The sequence below is a fragment of the Bufo bufo genome, chromosome 7 (assembly GCF_905171765.1).
Source record: "Bufo bufo chromosome 7, aBufBuf1.1, whole genome shotgun sequence".
NCBI classification, from domain to species: Eukaryota; Metazoa; Chordata; class Amphibia; order Anura; family Bufonidae; genus Bufo; species Bufo bufo.
The window spans coordinates 81,348,172-81,366,575 of record NC_053395.1 but is presented as its reverse complement, the minus strand read 5'-3'; the positions used below and the strand labels follow the sequence as shown (position 1 = coordinate 81,366,575).

Below are 18,404 nucleotides of genomic sequence, written 5' to 3'. Positions count from 1 at the left end.
AGGTAAAATTCATTTGGGTGGTAAGTTGCATGACCGAGCAATAAACGGTGAAAGTAGTGTAGGTCAGAAGTGTAAAAAGTGGCCTGGTCTTTCAGGGTGTTTAAGCACTGGGGGCTGAGGTGGTTAAAGGGCTTCTGTCACCCCACAAAACTCATATTTTTTTTTTTTGGATAGTTAGATTCCTCATAGTGCGATATAGGAGAATATAATAGTCTTACTTACTTTCATGCGGCCGATTCTTTAGAAAACGAAGTTTTATAATATGTAAATCAGGGCTCTACCAGCAAGTAGGGCGTCTACTTGCTGGTAGCCGCAGCAGAAAACCGCCCCCTCGCCGTGTTGATTGACAGGGCCAGCCGTGATCTCCTCCTCCGGCCAGCCCTGTCAGTATTTCAAAAATCGCGCACCTCTGGTCATTCGGCGCAGGCGCTCTGAGATGAGGAGGCTCGTCTCCTCAGCACTCCCTCAGTGCGCCTGCGCCGATGACATCACCGAAAGAGAAGACGTCATCGGCGCAGGCGCACTGAGGGAGTGCTGAGGAGACGAGCCTCCTCATCTCAGAGCGCCTGCGCCGAATGACCAGAGGCGCGCGATTTTTGAAATACTGACAGGGCTGGCCGGAGGAGGAGATCACGGCTGGCCCTGTCAATCAACACGGCGAGGGGGCGGTTTTCTGCTGCGGCTACCAGCAAGTAGACGCCCTACTTGCTGGTAGAGCCCTGATTTACATATTATAAAACTTCGTTTTCTAAAGAATCGGCCGCATGAAAGTAAGTAAGACTATTATATTCTCCTATATCGCACTATGAGGAATCTAACTATCCAAAAAAAAAAAATATGAGTTTTGTGGGGTGACAGAAGCCCTTTAAGTGGATGCGTTTTCTGTTAGCTACTAGTACAGGGATTGGCAACCACCGGCACGCCAGCTTTTCTTAAACTACAACTCCTAGAATGCTCTGTTCGCTTCTATGGGAGTTAAAAGAACAGCTGAGCATGCTGGGAGTTGTAGTTTCACACTAGCTGGAGTGCCGAAGGTTTCTGATCCCTGTACTAGTATTTGTGTATACAGGTGCATCTCAATAAATTAGAATATCATTGAAAAGGTAATATTTTTCAGTAAAAAGTGAAATCCATATACTATATATTTTTCGTGCTATAAGATGCACTCTCCCCCGCCCCAAAGTGAGGGAAAAGTGGCAGTGCGTCTTATAGTCCGAATGCTAATGACTATGGAAGCGGTCATCAGCATGCGCTGGCTGTACTCGCCCTCCCTGGTCTTCTTTCGCGTCCTACTGTGTACTGTGACCTGACTGGACACAGCATCAGGACATAGTAGACGTAGGCTTGCACTATGACCTGACACTGTGAGCCGTCAGGTCACAGTACATAGCGGGACCATGAAGAAGCTATAGAGAGGTGAGTCATGGATCTGCATTGCTGTCCGGAGCAAACAATGTAAGTTTATTTGGCATCTGTTGGGAGGCTGCTCTGAGGCTGATAAAGGTTGGCAGGTCTGAATTTGGGGTCTGCTTTGAGGCTGATAATATGCCAAACATAGTGTTTTCTTTGATTGTCGAAAATTTCAATATTAGTCTAATCAGACCAGAGCACCTTTCTCCATACATTTTGGGAGTCTCCCACACGCCTTTTTGCAAACTCACAATGTGCCTTATTGTGATATTTATTTTCTTATTTTCCTGTAGTTCCTGTTATAGTCTGAAAAATGTGGTAGATTTATTGCACACAGTGAACTATTCCAAGCGTTTATTTCTTTTAATGTTGATGATTATGGCTTACAGCTAATGGAAACCCAAAAGTCAGCATCTCAGAAAATTATAATATTGTGAAAAAGTTCAATATTGTAGACTCATGGTGTCACAGTCCAATCGGCTAATCAACACAAAACACCTCCAAAGGTTTCCTAAACCTGTAAATGGTTCAGTAGACAATCTGGAGAAGACTGCTGCCTTGACAGTTGTCCAGAAGACCGTCATTGACACCCTCCACAAGGAGGCTAAGCCACAAAAGGTCATTGCTAAAGAAGCTGGCTATTCACAGGGTGCTGTATCCAAACATATTCATGGAAAGTTGAGTGGAAGGAAAAAGTGTGGTGGAAAAAGGTGCACAAGTAAGGGCCCTAGCACACGACCATAGAGCCATCTGGTCCGTGAGCGGGCCATATATCCCGGAGCGGCATTGATCATGCGCACGGGAGCACACGGCATCATAAATTACAATGATTCTGTGCACATCGAGCCGCCTGTGGGGCTATTCTCCCGCACTCATATAATCTTATTAGTGCAGGACAATAGTCCTGCGGGCGGCTTAACAGGCACAGCATCGTTGTATACCACGGTATCCCTGAGCTTGATTGACCAGCAAACTTACCTGACCTCAGCCCCCTAGAGAATCTATGGTGTTTTGCCAAGAGGAAGATGAGATACCAGACCCAAGAATGTGGACAAGCTGAAAGCCAACTATCAAAGCAACCTGGGCTTCCATAACACCTCAGCAGGGCCACAGGCTGATCGCCTCCATGCCAAACTGCATTGATGCTGTAATTCATCCAAAAGGAGCCCCGACGAAGTACTGAGTACATATACTGTACATACTTTTAAGTAGGACAACATTTCTGTAATAAAAATAATTTTTTTAATTGATCTTATATCATTTTCTCAGATACTAACTTTTGGGTTTTCATTAGCTGTAAGCCATAATCAACATTAAAAGAAATAAACTCTTGAAATAGATCACTCTGTGGGTAATAAAATGAATTGAATTTATTGAGATGCCGTTGTATGTTATTTATATAATGAAAATGGTGCATTTGGTTTACTTGGATGTGTTTTTACATTAATTGAGAGAGAAAAATAATCAAGATTATAATCGATAATTGAAAAAAGTTAAAATGATCAAGGTTACATTTTTGCCAGAGTCGCCCACCCCTTGTGCTTACATGGAATATGCTGCATTCACCTGAGTTTAATTTCTCATGGAACCAATTTGATAAAATATGGTAACATCCTAGCAAAACCCTTGACAGTATGCAGTTTACAGCGCGACCACTGGGAGAGCCATCTCTTGAAAGAGTATCATGAAATCATGTGCCTTTGACCGAGAAGGTCTCGCTCGACACTTCTTTCGATATGTTGTCCCAGAGGATGTGTGGTGGCATCCATGACTGTCCGTGGTTTTCACTAACACTTGGTAGGAGATGCTCTGGAAAGGATTATTTATTCAGTGGCGGTGTGCATATAGAAAGGGGTGTACGTGCATAAAACGGAATCTAAGCAAGAACAAGATAAGTTACAATCTGGTACAGGCGGAGAGACCTCTGTATTTGCTTTCTGATGGTGAATTACTGCTGCAAACAAACCATACAAAAGTAGTATATGTACTTGTATGCTAAGGGCCCACACTGAACCTAATGACGCCTCCAATTGTATACAGTAAAGTCATGGCATGCTCAATTACATTTTGGATGAAATTTGCACCAAATCTGCAGTATGCTTGTGACACCGGGTACGGATTTCCCCACTAGTTCTGCAGCCGTAGTTTTTGGAGCACACTGCCATAGTTTGGTCGGTGTTGTATCGATCCATACAGACTCCTTTAGAAACATGTTACAAATGTCGTATTAGGCCACGTCCGCATTTGACGCCATTTGCAGTGGAAATATCTTCTACCACGTATCTGTGTCTGTGGCAAAATCCCCACCAAATCTGCGGCACATTCACCATGAGTTATGCAGATGTGTTGTGGATTTGACACAGACTTTACCTTCTCAATTGCAAAGGATAAAATCCACAATGGCAATCTGCAGCGTAAAGTGACAAGACCAAGGCCAATTTCCACAGCTTCACTATAATGTCACCCATGTTGCTGAGTGTGCAGATCTGTATCCCTTGTAGAATTGCTTCCAGGGGAGAATGGTGGCCATCATAGTCAGTATGAGGTCTTGGGGCAGCCTCCTCGTGGAAGCCGTTTCAGACATACCTGTACTGTGCGGGTTGTGAGGTAATAATGTTTCATTTTCCACTCTTCTATTTCTAACAGAAACTGAGCCGCACAAAGATGTCGTGGACCATCCGAAAATAAAAATCCATCAGCTTTCTGACTTCAGGGCGCTAAAAGGTAACGGTCACTTCCTCTGATTTGTCAGGTGAAGAGGTGTATAAGGCCTGGCCCCATTCACTATAATGGGGACCGGCAGAGATCCAGCCACAACCCGCCAAATATGCAGAGGAGAGGCTGGACAAATACCACGGCACAGGGATATTTGTTCGGCGGCTCCACTGCAAATTTTAAAGGGTGCGGCCGAATCTCCACCGGTCCCCATTATAGTGAATGGGTCTGGACGGAATTCCAGCAGTGACTGATCCGCAGATGTGAAACAGGTCTTATCTATGGGATTCAAGCTGAAAGATTTGCATCCAAATAGTAGTTCCCTATGAAGGTTGTGCCTTATCTTGGGGTTTTCCCCTCGCTCTACGTTGCCCTTCCTCCTTAACCATGGTGAGGCCTGCACACTTAGTCACATCTCAACCTGGAAGGGGAATATATAGGGAAACCTGCAATAAAATGAGTGCCATTTCTGTTTCCAGGTTAATGGAACTGCATTTCTGTTCCCTCCATGCACTTTGTCATAAATGAAAATCTACAGAGTCCACCCTGATAAGTAAAACCACCTCCTAATATTGTGTACATCACCCTTGTGTTGCCAAGAGTCTGTGCCTGTCATAGCCAGCTGCAACTTTTTCATCTAGTTTGCTACACTAGGTTTGTTCATGTCTGATAAGGCCAGACGGGATAGCCTGCGCTCCTCACCCGCATCAGTGAGCCTTGGGTGCCCGTGATGCTCTTGCTAATTTACTGGTGGTTCTTCCATGAACCACTTTTGGTAGGTACTAACCACTGCAAACCAGGAACGCATCAGTCCTGGTGTTTTGGAGGTAATTGGATCCACTTGGCTAGCCATCACTATTTGGCTTTTGTCAACGACGCTCAGATCCTTCTGCTTGCCCATTTTTCCTGCTTCTAACACGCCAACCCCAAGAACTGACTGTTCACTTGCTGCCTAATGTATCCAACCCTTTCATCATAGGTGCCGTTGTCATGAGATAAGCAGTGGTTGCAGGCTGAGTTTACACAACCCGTTTTTAGATGCAGTTTTTGAAGCTAAACCCAGGACTGGTTTTGGTTTCAAAAGCTGCATCTAAAAACCTGAATGTGTAAATCCAGCCTCAAAGGGGTAGTCTTATCTTAAACATTGGTGCCATATCTCTAGGATATGCCACCAATGTCAGATAGATCTGGGACCCATACTTATCTCCAGAATGGGGCTACTCATGTGCGGCCGCCCTCCATCCATCACTCTTCATCACTTTTGGAGGCCCATTCTGGAGATATTCTAGCCACCAATATCTCAGATAAGACAACCCCTTTAATGTTGTGACTAATTAATAAATATAACGAGAGAACTAGGAATTAAAATCATTCTGTAAAGGAAGCTATCTTTTTTTCACACTTGATATTGAAGTTACAGACAAATCTCCTGATATCTGTCAAATGCTTGGTTTTCATGGAGACCTTGTGTGGATTAATACAGGCTTCAGTCTGTTTGTTTTTTTTCATTCATACAAGGTTTTCAAGACAATCCAGCACCTGACAGACGTCTGGAGTAGACGTGCTTTCGGTAGTGCAGCCTCAGGCTTTTGACTTGAAACTTCAAGTGATTGTATGTCAGCATAGACATCAAAGATTTGGCAAAGAATGTGCAAGTGTCTGCTAGAAATTTCTTCTAGGAGGTATCTGCTTTGCTTCAACTGCTGTGACTGAAATGTAAATGAATACGAGTGTGGACGCACAGAATAAATGGGGAGCATTTTGATAAGTTTCTGTGTGCCAGAAGCCACTTGTCACGTCATAGTAGCTTCATTTTGCACCTTTTTGGCTTCTACACCTTCACACTATGAAGCAGCTGGAGAATGCTGTTCTGTGATAAATCTGTCAGTCTGGTCCCTCTGGCCTCCTGAACAAACTTCTAAGCTCATTTATGCCCCAATCAAAGTTGAACTCTGATCTACAGCCCCATAACTATCACGGGGCAGCATGTTCAAGAGTTAGGGTCCTATTACACTGTCCAGTATTTGGGCAGGACGTGGCAAACCTGTTGATCGGTGCTAGTTTGAATCGGTCTATTATGGAATAGGCCTGACGTTATCGTTCTTCCTTCCCCCCCCTATTCAGTTGAATATTGATCATAGGCAGCACACTGACCTGATTACACAGGGCCGATAGTCGAGCGTACATACGGCTGCGGCTACACCTAGATCTTTCGTCACACTGCATATGGACACCATGAAATCGCGGTCCACAGTTAATGCTCTGATCAGCTTGAAAATATCTTCCAGCTCAAGTGAGCAGCTTATAATCTGCTGGAGCAATTTCATCTCTAGAGATTAATGGGAAATGTATCATTCCTCTTCTACGCCATGGATTTGGCATAAAAAATTAGCAACACCCAGTTTTAGTCGCAACTGCCATTTTTATGCCACCCTCATGGGGGCTATCAGCCCCAGCACATTTATCTTAATTTCTGCCAGAAACGACTGAAATCTATGACCACTGCAAGGTGGAATAGGTATTAGTCCGGCACATGGACTGCTGAAGGTGGGCCCAGAAGCCCAGGGGCCATCAAGACAGAAGTGGCACACAAATTCCCAAGATTCTCATGTTAGGCTACTTTCACACTGCCGTTTCTGGGTCCGCCTGTGAGATCCCTTTTTAAGGATCTCACAAGCGGCCCCAAACGGATCAGTTTAGCCCCAATGCATTCTGAATGGATGCGGATCTATTTAGAATGCATCAGTTTGGCTCCATTCCGCTCTGGAGGCGAACACCAAAACGCTGCTTGCAGCCTTTTGGTGTCCGCCTGGCGGTGCGGAGCCAAACGGATCCGTCCTGACTTACAATGGAAGTCAATGGGGAAGGATCCGTTTTACATTGACACAATATTGGTGCAATTGTAAACGGATCCGTCCCCCATTGACTTTCAATGTAAAGTCAGGACGGATCCGTTTGACTTACACTTAGACTTTTTTTTTTGACTAAGTGTATGCAGACGGATCCGTACTGAACGGATACCATCGTTTGCATTTATAGGTGCGGATCCGTCTGTGCAGATACCAGACGGATCCGCACCTAACGCGGGTGTGAAAGTAGCCTTACTCTGTGAAGGAAAAAGCAGCTTGGAAATATCTCTGAAGTCCCAACATTAAAGGGAAAAAAAAAATGCTAGCTACTTGTCTGCACCAATTTCATCTCTAGCGATTAAAACCCTCCAGCTGTACTCGCTTCAGCCATTTTGAATAGATTTTCAAGGTACTCAATGCATTTCCTATGGACAGTGATTTTCCAGTGTGAACACGACCGCCCACTGGACTCATAAGGCCACTAAATGAATACATTTCACCTTCTAGTGAATCATTCCCCACTATCGCCTGAGCTTCTCCTGCTTTATAACATGCTGCCCACAGATAGGACGGCATGTTTAACCTGACCGATTCCCTGGTACAGAAAACGTACCTTATCTTGGTAATACATACTTTACTCACAAGCCCCCTTCCAGTTTCTGTCTGCTGGCCTCCAGGGGTGACGTTTCGGCATTGTCATGTCACTGGTGTAGCCTACACATCATAGGAAGGCAGGATACGGAGACCATTGGGGGACCTAGGAATCGTCGGGGATTGGTAATGGGATTATTACCCACGTTGTTATTTTAGATTTTGCACACTTAGTCAAGCATTTCAAGGGTCCAGGCAACACCTTGATCATTCATGTATGATAAATCTCAGACTTGGCAAATAAAATAGTTATTCTATTTCTGTTCTATTTTAGTTGGACCGAGAGTCCTTAGGTATGTCCTAAAGGTTACTGTGCAGGCTTTTCAGCTCTTCTGGGAACTGCTGAAGATTGATCCTCCATCCTTTATCCTTCTTCAGGTAAGGATTGACTTGCATGTAAGGGGAGTGTCCTTTCTGCTGCATGTCAGGAGGAGTGTCTTTTCTTCCGAAACTAAGCATGTGCGGCCATCTCAGTGACACATAAATAACACGAAAAACAAACAGCAGGTGGCGCTACAGATACATTTTGTTGAATAACTCAGTGGCTATGCTTAATTTTTAACTACATGCAGTTACAAAAATAGTCAGATCCAGGGGCTGGTTTGAAAACTGTATAAAAAATATAACCCCCGCCCTATGGAACATGAAAGACACCTCAAAAATGTTTTTGGTAGCTCAAGAAATAAAAATGTTTTGGGCTGCTTTACCACCAAGTGCACAAAGGCGACAAAAAGTATCCGGTTCTTTATGATTAAAACACTGTGGCCATTAAGGGGTTAATGTAATGATATTAAAATAATTGTGCACTTTTACCATGAAAGCAACACCATGGTATTGATCTGACTGCAGAGGGAAGAGGTGTCAGCTCTGGATGTGTAACTGACACTTCTGAAGTGTCAGTTTGTGACTGAAGCTCCACCGTTGATTTGCACCAGTGATAGTAGGATACAGCTCTGGCATGATCCTGAACTGCTGCACTGGTCGTCCGGTTTAGAAAACCCATTCTTCAGTCAGTTTAGGAAGATCTCCGGTCCAGGCATTAAGCAGAGCGAAGATTAAGGGTCCATTCACACGTCCGTAAGTGTTTTACGGATCCGCAAAACATGGACATCGGCAATGTGTGTTCCACATTTTGCGGACCGCGCATCGCCGGCTCTTAATAGAAAATGCCGAATCTTGTCCGCAATTGCAGACAAGAATAGGACATGTTCTATTTTTTTTCGGGAACAGAAATGCGGACCCGGAAGTGCGGATCCGCATTTCCGTATCCGGGCAGCACATTGTGCGGCCCCGTAGAAATGAATGGGTCCGCAATTCCGTTCCGCAAAATGCGGGACAGAATTGCGGACGTGTGAATGGACCCTTAAGCATCTCCTTTGCTCTATAACTAACTTTGTAATGCTTCACTTTCCTTCTGCATTGGAAATGAGCCCCCCTGCATGGACACCCTGCCATCAGTTTATCATTGGAGGGACTAGTATCATGTTACAAATAAGATTTATAAAATTTACTAGATAATTTCTAAATTTCCAGTTTGTATATGATTAAAGGGGTTTTGTCACCTCAGCAAATAGCATTTATCATGTAGAGAAAGTTAATACAAGGCACTTACTAATGTATTGATAGTATCCATACTGCTTCCCTTGCTGGCTTGATTAATTTTACTATCACATTATACACTGCTCGTTTCCATGGTTACGACCATCCTACAGTCCAGCAACGGTGGCAGTGCTTGCACGCTGTAAGGCCCCGTTCACACGACCGTATTTTTGGTCCTCATCCAATCCATATTTTTTGCTGTCCGCATCCGTATGTCCGTTCTGTAGCCCCGCAAAAAAAAATATAATCGAACATGTCCTATTCTTTTCCGTTTTGTAGACAAGGATAGGCAAAAAACAGATGCAACACGGACTTCATCTGTATTTTTTGTGGATCCACGTTTTGTGGACGGCACACATGCGCAGCAGCTCCTGTCCCAGCCACCTTGTATCCGCGCTGCAGCCGTAGCCATAACATCTGGAAATGAGCAGTGTATATATAATATGATGGAAAAATCAATCCAGCCAGCAAAGGAGACAGTATAGATAATAACAATACATTAGGACATATATTAACTTTCTCTACATGATAAATGTCATTTGCTAAAGTGAGACCACCCCTTTAAATTTCCTTCTTTCTGTTGGTAAAATCTAAAGTGGAAATTTATTAAACTGGTGTAAAGTAAGTTAGCTAAACCTCTCCCTAAGGCCTCCTGCACACGACGTTTTTTTTTTTCCCCGTTTACTGGCCGTTTTTTGCGTTCCGTATACGGAACCATTAATTTCAATAGTTCCGCAAAAAAAACGGAATGTACTCCGTATGCATTCCGTTTCCGTATTTCCGTTTTTCCTCTCCGTTTAAAGATAGAACATGTCCTATTATTGCCCGCAAATCACGTTCCGTGGCTCTATTCAAGTCAATGGGTCCGCAAAAAAACGGAACACATATAGAAATGCATCCGTATGTCTTCCCTTTCCGTTCCGTTTTTTGCGGAACCATCTATTGAAAATGTTATGCCCAGCTTAATTTTATCTATGTAATTACTGTATGCCATACGGAAAAACGGAACGTAGAAACGGAACAACGGATCCATGAAAAACGGACCGCAAAACACTGAAAAAGCCATACGGTCGTGTGCAGGAGGCCTAAATCTTTTATTCTTGTCTTTTTTAAGGTAGAATCCTCCTGGTTTACCTGCCATAGCAGTGACGTGGTTCTTTTGTCTTCTGAGAAGATGTCAACTGATAATTGATTGGCATAACTATGGGTACACTATTATGGGTCTGACGAATGGACCTAGTCATCCAGTTGTACGCGTTGCAAAATGGTTTGTATATTTGTGTCATTTAATACTAAAAAGAGATGTAGTTGATTTTGTATCTCCTTCTCTAAATGCCTCCTGCACTGATCACCTTGGGCTGTATCAGACCTAGAGATTGTCGGGTGGACCATCACTAACAAGCAATGATCTGCCTGTGTAAGGGCTCTTTCACACTTGCGTTGTTTTGTTCCGGCATAGAGTTCCGTCGTCGGGGCTCTATGCCGGAAGAATCCTGATCAGGATTATCCTAATGCATTCTGAATGGAGAGAAATCCGTTCAGGATGCATCGGGATGTCTTCAATTCCGGAACGGAACGTTTTTTGGCCGGAGAAAATACCACAGCATGCTGCGCTTTTTGCTCCGGTCAAAAATCCTGAACACTTGCCGCTAGGCCGGATCCGGAATTAATGCCCATTGAAAGGCATTAATCCGGATCCGGCCTTAAGCTAAACGTCGTTTCGGCGCATTACCGGATCCGACGTTTAGCTTTTTCTGAATGGTTACCATCGCTTCCAGGACGCTAAAGTCCTGTTTGCCATGGTAAAGTGTAGTGGGGAGCGGGGGAGCAGTATACTTACCGTCCGTGCGGCTCCCGGGGCGCTTCAGAGTGACGTCAAGGCGCCCCACGCGCATGGATGACGTGATCACATGGATCACGTCATCCATGCGCATGGGGCGCTCTGACGTCATTCTGGAGTGCCCCGGGAGCCGCACGGACTGTAAGTATACTGCTCCCCTGCTCCCCACTACTACTATGGCAGCCAGGACTTTAATAGCGTCCTGGGTGCCATAGTAACACTGAACGCATTTTGAAGACGGATCCGTCTTCAAATGCTTTCAGTTCACTTGCGGCGTTACGGATCCGGCGGGCGCCTCCGGCAAATGGAGTACACGCCGGATCCGGACAACGCAAGTGTGAAAGAGGCCTAATACTGCTCGTTCATCAGGCAATCTCAAACTTTAGACAGGTTAAAAAATTGTTTGCCGGACTCATTTCATGCTGTCTAATCACGAGCTTCTGCTGAAAAGTAATGATTCTGTATGGGGATGAGCTATGGTATTAGTGTTCAATTCTCCCTATACTGTGGAGGAGATTGCTGCATGTAATAGCAGCTGTCTCCTTCACTGACAAGCAGGCAATTATATTCCACACCCTGATCAGACAGATGATTGAGAGTGAAGTGTTCCTTCCTGGCAATCGCCCGCTCGCTAGTGGAGGAGACCACTACTATTACATGCAGCAATCTCCTCCACAGCTAGTACAGTGGTATGCCGGCAGCAGCTTGCTGAAAGATCTGGATTGCCTGATGAACGTTTGCTTTTCATCGGGCAATTGGCGGCAGTATTACACTGCAAGATGATCGCTAATGAGTGTTCATGCTGTATGTACGCTCTTTAGCGATCATCGGACAGAAAATCTGCCCATCTAATACACCCTTTACAGATTTTTATCACTGACCTGAGAGTAAGGCCTCGTGCACATGACCGTTCCGTCTTTTTTGCGGTCCGCGAACCGCAGATCCTCAAAAAACGGAAGTCGCTCGTGTGCCTTCCGCAATTTGCAGAACGGAACGGATGGCCCATTGTAGAAATGCCTATTCTTGTCCGCAAAACGGACAAGAATAGGACATGTTCTATTTTTTTTTTTCGCGGGGCCATGGAACGGAGCAACGGATGCGGACAGCATACACAGTGCTGTCCGCATCTTTTGCGGCCCAATTGAAGTGAATGGGTCCGCATCCGAGCTGCCAAAACGGCGGCTCGGATGCGGACCCAAACAACGGCCGTGTGCATGAGGCCTATACAGGAGGCAGAGCCACAGTTTCAGCTTCACTGAGAGGTCAGGTTACAGTTGCTATCCAGTTCAGGGGTGTGGAAATCGTATATCGCCCGACGCCGGTGACATGCATTTCCAGGCGCCGGGCAGGTAGTTTGTTCAGTAGCTTAGCCTTGCTGCAGGCAAATAGTGATGTCCGGTTCAGGAACGAATCGTTCTTTTGAATCGATTCATTTCACTGAACCGGAAGAGTCAATTCCTCTGACTGAGCCGATCCGTGTGAAACCGCTCAGTCAGATAGCAGAGCAATAGAGACGCTGGCAGCAGGGAGGAGTGGAAGCCAGCCCCGCCCCTCCCCGCCCTGCAACCAATCGGAGCTAAGGCACAAGCACAGAGTCACACACAGTACAGGGAGTCCAGGAATCCAATGATCCGACTTAGTTATAGACTCATCGTGTGTCACTAGAACAATACACCGAGTCTAATGACCAGGTTGCAGCAGTATAAAGCCCTTTAAGTGCCCTCCATATAATAGAACGCCTCCAGAAGTGCCCCCTTCTCAGTATAATGCCCAAATCAGTGCCCCCAGCTCCCCCTTCCTGTTCTAGTCGTCAGTCAGGTCACCACTGATGTAACACTTAGTACCTCTCCGGCTCCTGAGCTTCGGTTCTCTTGCTTGTCAGCCAACTCAGCAAGTGAACCGAAGATTCGATTCATGAATCTGTTCTTCTAAATGAACCGATTCATGTAAAAGATCCGAACTTCCCATCTCTACGGGCAAGTAGCAGGGCTGAGATTGGCTTTGTTTACCGGAGCAGTGGATCGGTGACATGAAGCGGCGGTGACCGAGCAGTGGGCGTAGAGCAGTGACGCAGCTGCGGTGACAGAGCGGGTGGTGTAGTGACAGCGTGGGGAAGAAGAAATGACAGAGCTGGAGGGGTGGAGCAATGAAAGGTTCTGTCACGTCTCCGGCTCGGCGGGAAGAGCAGTGACAGAGCCGTTAGAGCCAGGGGCATTGATAGAACTCTCAACTCTGCCAGCACCCCTCAGAGGACCCCCTTTCTGCAGGTGTTATCAAACTGGGAAGGTTTGACAACACCAGCTAATTTGCCTAAACCACCTAGAGGTACAGGTAGTAATGTGCGAAGAGCAAGAGTGTGCACTAAACTAATTGCTGTGATCACATTAAGGCCTTGTTCACACCAGGCAGTGCGTTCCGGCCTGATTCTGTCCAGAATGCACTGCACCGCATTGCGGCCGGCTAACTATATTGTGTGGTCTGTTGAAGTGATATACACCATAACCATGCCCAACGGCTGCAATGCGATCGGCTGCACAGGATCGCAAGCAGCATTTTGTCCGGACCTCAGGCATAATTGTGCCTTGCGATCCCGTGCATCCGATCGCCTGCGGCTGTGGCTACGGTGCCATTCACTTCAATGGATCGTCACGCCCCCTCCTGCCCCACAACATAGTGAGCCGGCCACGATGTAGTGCATTCTGGACAGAATCATCTGGTGTGAACGAGGACTAAACGTAGTTATTTTACACCACAAAGACTGGAACGCAAGCCAGCCACCTCCCTGCATAAGGAATCGTGGCGGTGCATTGAAATATGCTTTTGATTTAAAATAATTTTTTGTATTAGGACAAGTAGATTGTCATGAGGGACAAGTAGATCGAGCCCCCACTTTAGTCCTTCGACAAGTAGTTTTTTTATTTTTTATTTCCACACCCCTGCAGTTTATGCATTGGAATGAGGAGAGAGTGATGACAGAAAGAGAGCACCACATGCTTCTTCCACTAAATGTTTCTGTCTCGCTCCAGTGTCCAATATACAGCTACACTGCTCATTACTGCTGCATAATGACCATGCTGTGTGTGTGTGTGTGTGTAGTGGGGGGGATAGAGATAGGAGTGCTTGATCTCCTCCTCAGTCTCCAACTCCAACATTCTCCCCACCCCCTCTCCATTGACTTCTGTGGGCAGCAACTGTAACCTTATCTCTCAGTAAGCTGAAAATGAGTTTACTCTGTACTGCCTGTGTAGAGATTTTCTCAGTGGATTCAGAATGAGTGACTTGGGCAGAGGGGAGTCTGATTTAGTAAAGAAAGGCATTTTTCTGTAATAACCTACTGTATATCTTTGTCAAATAAATAATGGGAGTTACATTTAAAGGGGTTATCCCATGATTAATGTAAAAAATGAAAATCAGACATTTTATAGTACATGACAGTCTCTTTGTAACAAAGCTAGAACCAGCCCTGTACCTCACATGGATCCAGAGATCTCTCCATTCATTGCTGTACTAGATTTATATCTAGCTGACGGCTCAAGGGGAGGGTCTTTCCTGCTGCAGCTCAGGGGGCGTGTCTTTTCTGCTGGCCCTCTACCTATCACAGCTCAGGAGGCAGTTGGAGGATAAAACTGAGCATGTGCGGCTGGACAAAGAAATAAGAAAAAGAACAAACAGCAGGTGGCGCAATACAGATACATTGCATTGAATAACTCAGGGGCTATTCTAAAAATTTTTTATTGCATGCAATTACAAAAGTATTCAGATCCAGGTGCTGGTTTGAAAACTGTAGAATATTTTTCATGGGACAACCCCTTTTAACTCTTTTCCAGGTATGAAAAAATATTTGGCCGACTGTCAAATTACAATTTCTGTGTAACAAATGCCATGAAGGAAGACTTGCTACATAACTGGAAAATAAAGTAAGACTGCGTTACATAGGAGATGATGTAGTTGTGTGTAAGATTATTATATAAAGTTACATGGAGAACAGAATGAATCTTTTAAAGTGAAAAAACCGCAGCACATAATCCAGAGAAACGCAGCCCACCATACTTTCATTATGCCTTTAGAAGAAAACTACGGTACACTAGTAGAAAAAGCTTCGGGTCCCTGATAAATATAGTAGATGGTGATAAACAGGTTGAAAGCTATATTTCAACCTGTGGAGGGTGGATGAGATCTGCTAATACCTTTACACATAGGGGGGGGGGGGGGGGATTTATCATTTCATTGGTGCCGCAGCACTCTTAAGCCTTTATTGCATTTTTACGTCACTGACGGTACTTTTGAAAAGGGCATGCTTAGCTATATTAATTAGTATCACTCCAGATTGTTTAACTGCAGTTTTTAAAAATGTCACAAAAAGATCTTATTTCAGTAGTGGATAGCGTGCAGAAACTGCAATGTTATCGCTAGACAAAAGCGCAATGTTGAAATATGCTCCAAATTCATCGCACACAATGTGATGTTTGATAAATTTGGTACAAATGACGCCAACACGGACACGACGCAAACTGACTTCATAAACTCGCCCTCTAGTGAGCAGTACTGAAAACCTATACCTGGACTGATGATCAATCAAAGGGAATCTGTCAGCAAATCTAACGCTATGTAACCCAAGCCAAGGCTACACAGTGCTGCCTTTGATTTAGGCTACTTTCACACTGGCATTTTTGCTTTCCGTTTGTGAGATCCGTTCAGGGCTCTCCGAAGCGGTCCAAAACGGATCAGTTTTGCCCTAATGCATTCTGAATGGAAAAGGATCCGCTCAGAATGCATCAGTTTGCCTCCGTTCCGTCTCCATTCCTCTCTGGAAGCCGACACCAAAACGCTGCCTGCAGCGTTTTGCTGTCGGCCTGACAAAACTGAGCCAAACGTCCTGGCACACAATGCAAGTCAATGGGGACGGATCCGTTTTCTCTGACACAATAGAAAACGGATCCGTCCTCCATTGACTTTCAATGGAGAAAATGATGGATCCATCTTGGCTATGATGCGGATAATACAAACGGATCCGTTCATGATGGATGCATGCGGTTGTATTATTGTAACGGATCCGTTTTTGCAGATCCATGACAGATCCGCCCAAAACGCGAGTGTGAAAGTAGCCTTATATGTAAACGCAGACTCAAGGTGCCCAGTGGGGCATGTATAACTATTATAGGAGCCCAGGCACGCCTTCTGCCGGAGCCCATGTCCTCCTCTTTACGTGTTCCCTGTACCTGCCCACCCTCTCCACTGCAACGTCACGATCTTCCTCCATCTCTGGCCAGCTGGTTGGCATTGTCCCTTGGCAAAATCATCTGTCAGCTATTGCGTATTGAATGCCCTGCAGTGGGCATCGGCCTCACTATTCTTAGTGCGCATGCACTGGGGCAGCCAGAGTTGAGGGAGGATCGGGGCAGGCAGTTAAACAGAGAAGAGGATGCAGTACACCCATGAGCGCCATGGCCTCTTCAAGCAGGATAGCTCATCCGTATCAGATTTGGGGGTCTGACTCCTGGAACCCCTGCTGATCTGATGTAGAGGACTCTTCCTGAGGTTAGGTCATCAACCCCATTAACAAATTGTACTGTTTCTTATCCCAATGTTAATTTTTCATGCATTCAAGAGAAAAAAACAGTGTATTCTGATAACAGATTCATGTGCTCATTTATTCATGTTTCATCTTAAGACTTTTGATATGACATAGAGCATGCTATGTGAGCGCTTCTCTCTCCTCGTTCTAGTGATCGTTGGGGGTCTCTGCTTAGACCCCCACCGACCACAACTTTTGCTATATCTCTATGACATGAAAAGTTTTTTTTACAAAAAACCTCAGTGACCCTTTAATCCCATGACTTTTACTGTTGCAGATCCATCACTCTCTATGATAAGCCAGCATCAATATTTAAGGAGACACCAGTGGAGCTCCAGCATCAGCTATTCATGAAGCTTGCAGTGGACTATGCTGCTTTCAAAGCTAGGTACAAACAATGTTGGATTAAAAAAAAAAGGATAAAGATGTGCTAAAAAGAAAAAAACATATAGAGAAGCTGATGTTGAAAAAGCATTGCAAATACAAACGACAACAGGTTTATTCATGGCAAGTCTTTTATTGTACTGTTACTTAAAGCGACCCACCTGTTGTTCAAGAAAATAAATTTACATTATCTGGGAAAAGAACACTTACCTGATTGACCGCACATCCCTTTCCGCCTCAAATCTGCTAATTGCTGGGCTCCTGTTCTGTCATCCAAGATGGCGGCACCACTTCTGAGACTACAAGATCTACACTGTGCATTGGTAGTCCAAAACACTTCTTGTCCAGCTCTGCTCTTGTATCGGCCAGCACTGTTCACGTGAGCATTGAAGACTAATCTGAGGGCAGCAGGAAGTGTCTTGGGCTACCAAATACCAGTGTGCGTCAGGTAGTCTGAGAAGTGGTGTGACCACCTTGGATGACAGAAGAGGAGCCCAGGAATCTGGTGGCTCTGCAGCTCAAAAAGGGAGACATCATGGAAGTGTTCTGTTCCCAGTTAATGGGATTTTTTTTTTCTTAAACCTGAAGGTCACTTTAAGGGCTGTTTCACACGAGCGTGTGCAGTCCCTATGCCGTCACTATGATCCTGTAGAAGTAAGGTCATGCAGTTGCTCACAGCATTATAGATCAGTATAATGCCGTGCGCTACTGCAAGACGAGCAGTGTCCAGAACGGAGGATCATGCTCACACACGGAACATGACTTCCAGACTGCACACGCTCGTGTGAAACAGCCCTAAGATGAACAGTTTGTTTAAAGGAGTATTCCCATCTCAGACAATGGGGACATATCACTAGGATATGCCCCCATTGTCTGATACTGTAGGTGTGGGTCCCACCTCTGACACCCGCACCTCTCGTAAACGCAGCCAAAAACTAAGCCAGCAAAGTGGTGGCCGGCAGTGCTGGGTCTGGCCACCACTAAGCTTTTGGCCCACCGAAAATAGCCGTGTGGCGCACTATTTTCGGAATCCCCATAGAAATGATAGAAATTGACCCTTTGCAATGCATAGTGGGAAATCCAGTGCCACTACCTTACATGTATGCACTTAAGCTGAGTGCAAGACTACCTACAATATGTGCCAGTTTTCAACCTTTTAGACTACTTTCACACTTGCGGCAGAGAGATCCGGCAAGCAGTTCCGATGTATGCCAACTGATGGCATTAGTAAGACTGGATCAGGATCATGAACAGTCTTAAAAATGCCTGATCATTAAAAAAAATGCATTGAAATGCCGAATCCGTCTTTCCGGTGTCATCCGGCAAAACTGATCCGGCATTTACTTTTTTCCCCACGCCTCCACAACGGCACTACCTGGAG

General features: G+C 45.2%; 1 protein-coding gene across 3 annotated transcripts in view; it reads left to right on the top strand.

The window, feature by feature from the left end:
- ALG1 (ALG1 chitobiosyldiphosphodolichol beta-mannosyltransferase) overlaps positions 1-18,404 on the top strand; it is a 70,249-nt gene that overhangs the window by 11,992 nt on the left and 39,853 nt on the right. Inside the window, exons 2-6 of one of the 3 annotated variants that reach the window (XM_040439903.1) lie at positions 4,057-4,134; positions 7,900-8,003; positions 10,343-10,491; positions 14,892-14,981; positions 16,917-17,027. In XM_040439903.1, the coding sequence (XP_040295837.1) occupies positions 4,057-4,134; positions 7,900-8,003; positions 10,343-10,491; positions 14,892-14,981; positions 16,917-17,027 (532 nt within the window). Of the gene's footprint in view, positions 1-4,056; positions 4,135-7,899; positions 8,004-10,338; positions 10,492-14,891; positions 14,982-16,916; positions 17,028-18,404 lie in introns of those variants that run through there. The other 2 variants (XM_040439904.1, XM_040439905.1) reach the window with 2 other exon arrangements.